At 45.1% G+C, this 13,108-nt stretch overlaps 1 protein-coding gene across 5 annotated transcripts in view; it reads right to left on the bottom strand.

Moving 5' to 3' along the window:
- Positions 1-13,108, bottom strand: part of LOC119726984 (E3 ubiquitin-protein ligase TRIM37-like) — a 122,902-nt gene that overhangs the window by 70,055 nt on the left and 39,739 nt on the right. For all 5 annotated transcript variants that reach the window (XR_005270877.1, XM_038198843.1, XM_038198841.1 and 2 more), the window contains exons 9-10: positions 4,781-4,831; positions 1,185-1,266 (exon numbers count right to left, since the gene is read on the bottom strand). Coding sequence is in view for 4 of the 5 variants with exons in the window: in XM_038198843.1 (XP_038054771.1) it covers positions 1,185-1,266; positions 4,781-4,831 (133 nt within the window). In the remaining variant the exon portion in view is untranslated. The remainder of the gene's footprint in view (positions 1-1,184; positions 1,267-4,780; positions 4,832-13,108) is intronic.

Genomic DNA, 13,108 nt, shown 5'->3' with positions numbered 1-13,108 from the left:
CACACAGTGTAAGAGCCTCATCCACGACTGCTGCATAATGCCATGGAGTGCCGATATACATGTATGTGATACTTAAAACAACAGGCTGGTCAAACACTAAAACTTGCTTAGTTCCATGGCTAGCGTATAAAACAAACTACATAGGATGGATTGTGTCTAGGATATGAACAGCTGCAGGACTCTTTGCAGGAATTGGAATACTGTTGCTTTGATAAAAACTTAAGACCATTCTATGTTCACTGGATGTAGAAATGTAATCTTTAATTATATGCAAGCCGTGTGATTACACAAATTATTGTTATGCTGGAGTTGTCAGTTGTCGATATCGCTTTTGAAAATGTCTGTATTTGAATTCTTAAACGTGGCATTAATCAAACATTCATAAATACCTCAGACAGTTTACCCATTGCTATTGGTCGAGAGGCCGTTATGTGGCTGGTCTTAAACGGATGATAAAGACATGGCTGGCTGGTCTTAAACACTTTTCCAGTGTCACATGAAATTTTGACTCCTATAAAATCCAGTGCCTTTTACCATTTTATTGGTTGAACGTTCACAGTCCTCACATAGGCATGCGCAATACTATCAGCATCTGCGCGTCATCGCACAGTACGCGATGCGCCCGCCAATCTCCATAAAACAAGTGATTTTCGTCTTACCCGCAAGCTGGACACTCCATTTTACATAGCTAGAGGGGTGTTTTGAAAACGGAGAGTAAACTTGTTTAACAAAATCATTGGACATATTTAATTTTTGTCTTGTTTTGACTATTGGACTGAAAATTTTGACTTTTTGGGGGTCTTTGTAAATTATCAGCATTTCAGACTCCAACCAGTCTTAAACATAGTATTTAACACCTCTCAAGCACAAATTTATTCCCTTACTAAAATATTCCAAATACAAGTATGTCATGTTTATAACTGGACGCTTTGTTTAGGATGTGCATGCACCGGTTGAGACGTTCTATGTTGAGAGACATACAAATCTCTGAAGACATGGATCGCTCTGTTCAACAAATGCATGAACAAGTTATTGTATGTTGTAGCGGTCTGTTTTATTCATTGACCACAATTGGCAGGCTTTACAAAATACAGGGCCTCTTCTACCGGTACATATGACTTTGTGATGTTTTAATTGTCAACTGAAAATTCAATAAAAGATTAAACATTTCTCAAGTTACTTACTGGATATACTTTCAGTCTCCAGTTCAGACCTGATGTGGTCAGCGGTGGACTGTACACTGGATCTGCTTTATGCTGCAATGCTCTAATGAACCAACGGAAGAACGGAAAAAACAAAGCACACACAAAATGAATTGTTACAAAGGTAATTTAAATTTAAACATGATGACTGGAATTTCTGTTTAAAGCCCCTATAAGCCTTATATAATCAGAACTGTCTCTGAAGGCCAAATCACACCAGACCAATGTTTCATGAGCACCTTTTAGGAAACTTAAAGCACTTGAAGCAGAAAATAATTTCAGCTTGCACAAAACCACCCCTCCCACAGAAGTGAATTGATTTTATTGGTGAGCAAACATGTACTTACACCTAGAGCATTACAGCATATGTATAAGGTCAAACAAAAAAGTACCTTTGGTTCGTGTCACCCGACCTACTCTATTTTTAAAAGCGATAAAATACAACCCCACTAAATTTACTTGGTTATTTTGAAGAAAAAAAAAGTATTATGATACCGACTTGTGATCAAAATTGGTAAAAAATTATAGGCATTTATCGGCAAGTAACTTTATTCTTTCTGGTATTATCCGAAAGAAAACATTGTGGTCCAACATCAGTTTGCATGTACTTTAAAAATACGTACATGTACGTTGTACCGAGACCACTTAGGTCTTTCGTCAAGTAATCATCATTGCAACGCAGTCAAAAAAGTCTGGTCTGTGTGTCTCTTGTTCCTCGGTACATACACAAGTGTGTGCAAGCAGCATGATATTGCATGCCAGGGAAAATCCCCACGGCAATGTCTGTGCCCAACAAGCAATTCTATTGGTTGACTGCGAGTTACACGGCCGCACAGACTTTCAAGCCTAGGGATGCCATGCATCATGAAACCTTTTGTTTGAAATTGTGGGAGAATTCATGGCAGCAAAGTGTCCTAATGATGTCTTTGTAAACCAACACTAGGTTGCTGAAAGCAAGTATTTGTTGACATTGCATTAGCCAATAGGACAATTCGTTATGCCATATCATTCCACCAATGGCCACGTGCATTGTAGACTTCACATCGGCCGCACGTCTTTTGTGGCTTTTGTTCAGCTCTCATGCATGTGCAAACAAGACTGCAATTTGCTCTAGACATCAGAGAATGTGAACATTTTCCAAAAACAATAAGGGAATTTCTTCCAGTGAAATCTCAAAATGACATTCAGAAAATTCTTTGTGAAAAACCATGGGGAAGTTGATGATGAGTTTTCAATTGATATCTCTGCAAGAGGCCAACCTGACTAACCACTGAGAAGTGTAAAGAACATTAACATGACAGTGGTTGAACTATGTTCCTTGCTTTGTGGTTGAGCTTCTTAAGAGAAAAAATGGCTCAAAAAATCATTCAAAAACACATGGATTCCCAAACATGCATTCTTCCTCACATGTATTGGCTCCAGAAAAAGAAAAAAAAATGTCATGCCGGCCAACAGGCACATTTTTTTTAACCATGTGACCCGAACCAAAGGTATTTTTTGTTTGGCTTTATTCCCCTGAGAGCGCTAGCCAGTCACCAAGATTTATTTTCCACGATACCCAGAGCCATGACACTTCCTCTTTTCTCTAGCGTACAAGCACAAGTGAACGTATACATGAGAGAAGCACTGTTTTAGGCAGGTGGGTTTGAGCATACGACATGAAAGTGTACAAGCTGGTAGGTAGGCTACAAGGAAGGATGAGTCCCATAAATGAACACCCACCACAACGGAACCAGGGAAAGCAGCATTCACCTAAAAAAGGTACAAGTAGGTAATCAGTACTACATGGCACCAGGAGAGGAACCACCTGTCTCTGTTGCGCCGCAGGGGCGGTAGACAGAAGGACTGCCCAACCGGTTAGTCCTCAGAATGCAATACACAGATGGTTGAGGAAAGACTTCGGAATTAACGCAAAGAATGGAGCTCTGAAAAACACATGTTCATGTAGCGCATGCTAAGAGCAAAGAGGAAGGTTATGGCAGGTGGGATGTAAGGGACTGTGCGAAAATCAATCTTAGTGAATGGACTGGATAGCATCCTAAGGGAAATAATGCATATGTAGTAAAACACTCCATGGTAAGTACAGCCAGTAGAATGCATTTTCAAAACAGTTCATAGAAACTGCTCAAATAACAGCATATTTTGTCCTTTGTTTCTTTTCTTAGATAATGGCTGGACCAATTGCGTGAGCATTGCCTTGTGTGACAAGGCTTGATGGCAATGAAATGATAAGCTCATCAAAGCAGTACAGTGCACTGCATGGATGAGGAAGGCAAAGTAAAAGTGCAATTCAAATAGCAATTAGAAAGTCCAAAGCAATGTCGCAAAAGCACATAGTACATGTATGTTTATTGCACAGATCAAACTACTCTGTAGTATCGAGCATGGAAGTTCGTTTCCTGTCCCATTATTATATCAATTAAATTATATATAATATTATATCAGGTTTACTATGGAACCAGAGACAGATTCCAAACTTCCATTCCTAGACACCTGCGTTCACATCAAAAGTGATGGATCCACCAAAGTAACCATCTACAGGAAGCCGACTCACACCGATCAATATGTGAACTTTGGGTCCAATCACCACCTGGCACACAAGAGGTCCGTGGTTCGCACTCTTTGCCACCGGATCGACCAAGTCATCACAGAAGAGGAGGACCGCGAGACTGAACTTCACCACGTCAAAAACGCTCTCACTGCCAACGGGTACCAACCATGGGCATTCAAGATCCCTAAAAAGAAACAAACAACTGGAGCTGCCTCCAAGGCGACCACCAATACGAAGCAACAGCCTATGGCCATTCTTCCATATATCCGAGGTTTATCTGAACAGCTGGAGTGTGTGTTTCGTGAACACGGTGTCACGGTAGCACACAAACCCTTGAACACTCTTCGCTCCCAGTTGATCAGCCTGAAAGATAAGACCCCAGACATCAAGAAATGTGGCCTCGTATACCAGATGTCGTGTGATGGTTGTGAAGACACATATATCGGGGAAACAGCTCACACTCTGCAGACCCGATACAGAGAACACACCAGTAGGTCAGCCCCCCTGACAGCAGTTGGTGAACATATATCCACCCCAGGACATAACATCTCCGTGAACAATGTCAAGATCATCGCCAGGGAGGACGACCTCTGGAAACGCAAAATCCGCGAGGCCGTGGAAATCCGCAGACACCACCCCCATATGAACAGAGATGGAGGGTACAAGCTGGCCCACGTGTACGACCGCCTCCTGTTGCGCGACCAAGCTTGGTCACGTGACGGGTCACGTGAGGGCCTCAACAACACCAGTTGACAAAGACACCGTGATGGTGTCGCAAGCTCCTGATATGAGTTCTTGTGATCAAAGTCCCAAAAAGGTATCTTTTATTTAATTTACTCTGTAGTATGTGCTCATGTGTTGCTTACAAAATTACTTTCAATGCAAAAGGTTAAGATACTTCGGGATTTTAAAATCAAATCATGATAACATTTGGATGTGTTTTTAACACGTGAATATTGTTCCGTTCTCTTGTTTTTTATATATATATATATATACACAGTACTACTAAGCATGTCAAAATACTCACGTGAAACCATTAAGGACAAATCTGCTGCTATCATATGTTGGTACCAATTCACTGCAAGACAAAAACAAACACTTTCTCACTGTCATGATTTCCCTGTCCATTGCCACACACACATCGACACAACAGACCTCGAAAGTTTGAAAAAGTTTACTTAAAGAAGGCTTATCTTTCACCCTTCCATTACCTTTGAACTCCCCCCCCCCCCCCCACAGAAGTGTGGTTGGGGTCTACCAGCGAATACTTCCCTGTAGAGCAATACTACTTTTGCACATTCCCTAGACCGGCAGGTATTTTCCGCTAAGAGTTTTATACAATAGCGCCCTCTGGTGTCCTACCCATAATGCCCCGTGGCATGCGTACCATGTGAGCGTCCTCTTTTCTTGAGCGTTAAGTCGGAATACAAAATGTACTCATGGCATCGAGAAGAGTGGGGTAGGAGGGAGGTGTGCTCTACAGGTAAGTATTCGCTCGTAGACCCTAACCACACTTCTGTGGGTGGGAGTCTACTTCACTCTGCTTACCTGTAGAGCAATACTACAGCAGTTCTTTTCTACATGTACATCTAGAAGTAACAACTGCTAACAAAACATAACCTTAGGGACAATTAAAACAGATGTGAAATAGTCCACTGGTTCAAGGAACTACAAGTCATGTTTAAAGATCTCGATAACGTTTTTAGGAAAGGTGTTAAAGAGGTTCCCTTAATTAACTGACATGAGAGTACGACTGTCTAACATAAAGCAATATACTGTCATGTTAGAAGTCCCTCAAGTGAAGGTGGTAAAAGCTGTAGCTTGTGTGAGAAAGGTCTGATGTGAACAGGATAGCATGACAGCACCCAGCACATCAGGGGAAATTCCTGCGGAGCCGTGTGAAGGAAACCGAAACTGCGCTGGAGCAGAATATTTCTATCCTCGGAAGAACCCCTGACTGGTGAACCAAGGGAATGGTTATGGCCCTGGGAAACCAATCAATGGGACCAACATGGGAGTAAAGAGGAGGACCTTGTCATCTTTTTGCTCCAGTTGCTTTAGTACCTGAGGGATAGGAGGAAACGGCGGGAAGGTGTAAACAAGCAGCCGTCTCCATCACCAATGTGTTCGTCTGCCACGTGCAGGGGTCAGGAACCCTCGCGCAGCAGACTAAAAAAATGTGACTAATCTGTGAAACAATCAGATTGACATGGTTAGTTGTTTAGCAGCTACCACTGTCAAGAGGATCCACCACCCCTAAGGAGGACGTTAGAAGCGACGTACTCCTTGTCTGGGAGGGGGATAGCCAAAAGCACGAAACTGCCATGACAATTAGTGAAGGCTGTGATCTGTGAGGCACACCCCTGTGAGGTTGGCAGCGTTGAACCATCACTGGAGGCGCTGCACAAGTCAGGGCATGACTTGCACTGGATGCAGTGATGACTGTGCCGACACAAGGAAAATAGGTGAACGTCACCACTCTCCATCTCCGCAGCGCAGCCCAATTGCCTTTACTATCTGAGCAGATGCCAGGAGTGAGGCGAAAAGGCTAAATGGGACCACCATGAATTTGTAACGGGAATCTTTGTTTGAAACCGCGAAATTCCCAATGCTCTGGCCTAATAGGAAGTTGCTGTTGTGTACCCTTCAGGTCAGGGCTGGTCCCCCATGATGACATGTATGAAAGTGGACTAAATCTCATAAACATCTCCTCAAGGAAAAACCGCGAGGGGTGAAACACTGTGTTGGCCCGATGGAATTGATGTCAGTCTCAAAGTCTCTAAGACGAGCTCACACGAAATAGACCAGTGGAGGTCGTCACGAGTCAGGTAAGTCACTTATGGTATTCACCAAAACAACTGAAGCCAAATCAAAGTTGTTGTTACCAGTGACGGCCTTAGCCTATGTGGCGTGGCACGCAGAATATATTGATAGCGCGGCCACACAACATCACCATGGCAAAATTTCAAGAGGTAAGCAGCCGAGAAAACAATTAACAGTTTGTTCGTCACCTGCGCTGGCCTGAACGTGGGTTTGATGGCATTCTGAGATCGACCATCTGAGCAGCCGTCATTTACCAATATGGAAGTAAACATCAATATCCCCGCAAAAATATTTGTCCGTTACAAAGTGGGACTCAAATCTTTGGCGGGCGACCTTCGACGGGAGAAACAGCTCATCAAGCATGTTACCCCGGTGGGTCGAGGTCGTTGGGGTCTGCACTCGTGTAAACTAATAGAGTACTGAGTGTAGACTGTGCACTTCACAGTGATTAATCCTAACGTACTTCATACTGCAAGGTGTATTCAAGGTTGCCGAGTAATAATCTACAAAGGGGCGCTTGAATGATGTGGCACCTCTACTGCTGGCAGCTTGTCGTTAGCTGCATTGGAGAGGGAAGGTGTGACAACAAAATTACCGAAATTCGGTTATTATCAGAAAACGGTTATTATCACATTCTTGCTTGTAGAGCAACAGGCATCTTGGATTCAGGCACAATCTTGTGAATGTGGTCCACACATGCCTGATCTACAGAAGCATCACAACAAGCAGTCATAGAGGTTATGTTTAGGCTGGAGTTCATTGTGAGGGTCAGCTGTCATCCGATGAACCATCCTTATGCAAGGGCCGAATTGACTCCTTAAACGAGAACCGTCTATTTCATTTGGAGGAAAAAGTTGCACACGGCCACAGTCAGTGGTCAAACAACTCCCTCAGAGATAGTTAAAATTACAGTTTAACTACTTGATAACAAGATCCTTTGGACTTTACAAATTACCTTGTTATAAAAAGTACTTTTTACAAAAGAAAACAAAGAAAATCAAAGACTTGGGACTTAACATTTTCCTTGATATAAGCATGATGTTGTATTAACAGTGCTTTTCTTATCAGGGTTCGACTGTACATGCACATGCACACTGAACGATGTACATGTATATGTGCATGTACATGAAAACTGCAGTGATTTCAGTGCAGGCAGAAACACCGACGCACGGGTGAGCACATGTGCATCGTGTCCCTTTGTCCTCGAGCCACCCAATCGTGACTACTGTAGAGGGCTACAGAGCATGGCTCGCAATTCAAATGGGCCGTTTCATCAACGGTGCCCGCCAGGCAATAGGCGCATAGAGCCGACAATGAACTCGGCAATGTAGCCCAGAACAATTGCAAGGCTTGCAATGAGTGGGCCCAAACAACCAAGTCCTCATCCCGATTTAAATTTATGATCAGGCGGAGGGGCTCATCGACGGAGGGTATTATAACCGTATCATGTCTCTCTACACAAAACGGACTTCGGATTTTGCGATGGATAGCCGCCGTAATTAGTCTGGTTCTTCGACATCATCGGCTGAATCAGCCGATTGCGAAGATCGAGTTGACTCCGGTGAACGAGAGCCGTCTGGAGGGGCGAGTTGTACAGAACCACGCGGCGGTGGCTGGACAACTCCCTCAGAGCATTCCTCCATGCTCGGAGTCAATAGACATCGATGGGTGAAGATTCAACAAAGGCGGGGATTCAGGCGCACGGCTAACTGCGTGCGGTACGTCCCGTTGTCGGTCCACCCAACCGTGGCCCATGGCTGGCGAATGTGAAGCGCTCGCCTTAGGCCGGGCCTCCGGTGCACGCAACCATGCGTGGTATACATTTACATGCACAAATGAACATGTACCTGTACATGTACATGTGTATCTTGTTGCGCTTGGGCCACCTAACAGCGACCAATGAATGACGGCTGTGAAGCATTCACTGCAGGTAGTGATTCTGAGCACGACTATGAGTGCGGCATGTCCCTTTGTTCACGGGTCACCCAGTCATGACCGGCGACTGAAGACTGTAAAGCGAAACCAACAGCCGAGGGTTGCGAGGCGTGGCTCGCTTGGGGGGGGGGGGGGGGGCAAGCACCAATAGGGCCCGCCTGGCGATCTGTAGCGAATCAGTCCTCGAGATTGAGTCATCACCACCGGAGCATTTGCCCCGGTGGGACTGGTCAGAAGAGCTGCCAGAGTCTTAAGAAGAACGGCGTGGTATCAGTGATCAGCTTTCTTCTACTTCTTTGAAGAACGGCCCCGGGGTGTGTCAGAGGAAATGCCGGAAGACATCTGGGGCACTAGGACCCCCGAACAACGGAAACTAAAACGGCGAAGCCGCCATGGCTCGCTGTCCAAGGCAGGAAGGGAGGCTGAAGGTAGGGTTGGGGATGGGCATGATGGAAGGGGATCAGGATTCTTGTTGATGTGCCTAGGTGTAGGGGTCACTTTTTAAATGTCAACATAAAAAGTCAACAGATTACCTAATAAATACATGTGTATATACATGTAGGTTAGCCGTCACTGTATTATGAGGGAGTTTTCCATTGTTAGGGTAATGGACCGATCCAGTAAGCACCGCCCCATGATATTCTGACCAATCACAGCCGTGATTTATGTCCGACATGCGTGCACAAAAGTCCGACATGCGTGCACGCGCGTATGATGCGCGCGGCAGGAAAATGCAGTGTGGCATTATGAGGAGCGCGTGTTAATTTGCCCACGTGCGCAGTGGGAGGGGCTTACTGGATCGGTCCATTAGGACCCAGTTGTGGATTTTTGCAGCCCCAACAGTGTCTTCTGCTCCCCATACTTGTATTACCATGGGAAAACTCTTGTGTAGTCGCCACAAGAATGGGTATACATGTACATGTAGACACAGCACCATCACCACCTCCCCCAAACCTTACCCCATCCCAAAACCTTACCCCATCCCCAACCCTCCCCCTCCCCCACGCAACCCCCTACCCACACCCATTCCATCCTCCCCTAACCATCCCCAACCTATCACCTACACATCCCAACCCCACCCAAACTCCAATCCCTATCTCCTTCCCCCTCCCCTGACCCGTACCCTCCCCTACCCCAACCCCCTACACCCACCTACCCTATCTTCCCTTAGCTGTCCTTACCCACCCTACACATCCCCATCCTAACCCTTACTGGAATTCCAATATCCCGCTCACCCCATTCCCCCACCCATACATCCCCATCTGACCCCATGTAACCCGTACTCTGATCCCTATATACTGCCCCTCCCCTTATCCAACCCCTACAACAACCCATCCCTACCCATCCCTACCCATCCCCAACCCAACCCAACCCCTACTCCGATCCTACCGGTATATCCTGCCCCTGCCCAACCCCCTCCTAACCCAACCCCTACATCCATGCCCATCCTCTCCCTACCTGTCTCCCCCTACCTGTCTCTCCCTACCTGTTCCCACCCCACCCCTACAAATCCCCACCCCACCCAAACCCAGTATTCCAACCCCTCTCCCCACCCCAACCCACCCCACCCATCCTAGCTCCCCTACTCATCCTACTCACACAAATCCTAACTCCAACCCTATCCCCCAACCCACCCCACCCCACCCTCCCCTACCCCATCCCTACTCCAACCCCATCAACTAAAAGATCAAACCAGAAGCTCATGCACATCCCCAAAATGCATAGTGTACATGTTATACCGGTATACACACATGTACATGTTATACCAGTATACATGTACATGTAACAATTAAAAACTTTAACATTTCCTTGAATTAAAGTTCCTCAATAAAATCATAAAATTTACTGCAATGATATGAACCTAACTGAAGTTATAAAGATGATACATGACAACTGCATTTAATATTTTTTCCCCAAGTTAACTACAACCAAAAACTTCAACATTTTTATCTGAACGCGGATGGCCGGATGGACGGACGTTCCAGCCAGACGGAATTGTGGGGTGATAGCATTGTGTTCCCATTATCCCTTTTTCTAAAGATTCTCTTCTGGGGTGATGTTTTTCTATTGTGAAAATAGTGGGGTGATGTGTCCTGAAAGGAACATCACCCCACAAGGGGGGTATGGTCAGAACGGGCGGACGGGCGCCCGGACAGACGGACGGAAATTGGTATTACATAGGCTCGCATCTGCTTCGCAGCTCGCCAAAAATCCCGTGCAATAGCCCGTCCCGGCAACCAGTGGTACTTGTGTCTGGACGGCACGGGTGACTAGAGCCCACTGAAGCATGGCGGCTATTTCCCTCGGGCTGCCCCGTGCTCGGGGAAGTGCCAGGTTATAGCGTAGCTCATAGCATACCCGGCCGACAGCGTCTCAGGCCTCGTTGGCTGAGCGAGCGCTAGTCGGTCCGATAGCCCATGCAAAAGCCCGTCCCGGCAACCAGTGGAACGTGGCACTGTTTTGGAAGGGCATGGGTACGGGTGACTGGAGCCCACTGAAGCGTGGCTGCTAGTCCCTTCGGGCTGCCACGTGTTCGGGGAAGGGCCAGGGGCTATAGTGGCGCTCATACCCGAGCCGTGACGCCTGCCCTGTCTGCCCTTTTTAGGCATTGCTTCGGCACAGGAAGTATGTTTTATAGAAACCTTGCCGGAGTGTGCTTTCTGTTTGGGTGTTCCACTTGAATTGACAGGAGAAAGAGACCGAGGTCCCTTTAACTGGTCAGTGGAACTGCCAACTCCCCCAGTCGGCAGTGGCTGAGGGTGCTGGACAAGGGACTGCTGCTGCGGTAACGATGCAGTGCTAACGGCAGAGTCCCCCCGAGAACTTGGTCCGTCCCGTGGGAGAGCAATTCTCCCCGGTTTGTGACAGATCGGTTCTCCCCAAACGCTACATAATAACTGAATAAATACAACAACTAAATCAAAAAGACGACGAGAAACTCTACAAAGTGTTGTTATTTAACTCTTTTAATAAATAAAACTTCTCTTAGGCGAAAAAAGGGTAGCAAAATGACAAGGAAAACAAGAGCTATTTTACACACGTCCTACCCGACCCGCCGCTAAGAGAAAAGAGGACGCTCACGAGGCAAGCATGCCACGGGGCATTATGGGTAGGACACCAGAGGGCGCTATTGTATAAAACTCTTTGCGGAAAATACCTGCCAGTCTAGGGAATATGCAAAAGTAGTATTGCTCTAGAGGTAAGTAGAGTGAAGTAGACTGTTAACTTTCTGTATTCAGTACAACTGCCCTTAACAATATATTAATAATATACCAAATATTTCTTAACAAACAAAACAATATTTCATCTTGTAATATATTTCATTATAAGCTTAATTTTTGAATACTATCTTACAACTTAGAAGTGACAAGTTTGTGGCCTTAGATAGTAGGAGACAAGCTTTGTACAGATTTGACTGATATTGTATGCAGTTCAACTTGTTGAATGATTACACGGGAAATTTGAAGTTATTATCTTTTCTTGTTAATCTGTTACAGATAATTAACCTTGACAATAACCAGTTCCTGAGATCCTGAATAAAAAAATGCAGTGGGGGAAGCTGACAAGGAGGTGCACTTCATCTTCGGGAAGAGGTGGTAGTCAGAGGGTTCCAACTCAGGAGAATAGGGCGGGTGTTTGATCAGTTTGAATCCACATTGCTGGAAAAATGCGGCTTCCCCAGCCACATTTTTTGATTCAGGATCTCAGGAACCAGTGACAGTCAAGGTTTAAATATCTGTAACAGATAAACAAGAACACATAATAACTTCAAACGTTCTGTGTAATCATTCAACCATTTGAACTGCACACAATATCAGTCCACACTGCAGAGCTAATCTCCTTCTACCTTGGGCCACAAACTTATCAATCACCCCTCAATGCTCATACATACACTGCAGCTTCTCACTGCTGCTTTTTCCATCTGACATTGACTGAACACAGCCACTGCAATGCCCAAGGGTCTCTAAAGAAATGTTTAATGCCCATGTTTTTAATTATGATAAATTGCCATGTGGTTGCGAAGGCCGATTTCTAAAGGTTACATAATACTTTATTTTGAGTGAAACAATATGCACACAAACACATTCACGTTTGCGGGCGAAATCTTTGAAAATCAGTTTCTCCTGTTTGGAAGACCATATCTTCATGCAACTTTCAGGGTTTGTTTTCCTTATCATGATCCGACCATGTGCTAAAAAAAAATAAGTTTGATATGTTCAGTACTTTTTGTTGATACTGGGAAAAAAATGCATTTTAAAAGTTGTAACCCTGGTGTTTGCAATATCTGTCAATCTTTTCAAGCCCTGAATATTTATAAGGTTCCTATCCATTATGGTGTGCAATAAAAATTGCAGAATAGCCTCCTTCAGTTAATTATCAAATATCACCCTTTTTTGCTGGTTTCCATTGGTCGATACCGATACCCACATGAAGTCACGCCGAGTCACGCTAATGAATATGCTAATATGCTTTTTGTCATGGTTGCCCCAAAATTGGCCAACCTGAAAACCATGCACACGAGTTGATTTTGTCATGAAATACAACTTGAGGGTATTTCCAGAAATTGAGATACATAAATAGATTTGAGGATGTTTTC

Source organism: Patiria miniata, unplaced genomic scaffold (genome assembly GCF_015706575.1).
Source record: "Patiria miniata isolate m_02_andy unplaced genomic scaffold, ASM1570657v1 HiC_scaffold_2, whole genome shotgun sequence".
Classification (NCBI taxonomy): Eukaryota; Metazoa; Echinodermata; class Asteroidea; order Valvatida; family Asterinidae; genus Patiria; species Patiria miniata.
This window is presented reverse-complemented; position numbering and strand designations above follow the sequence as displayed.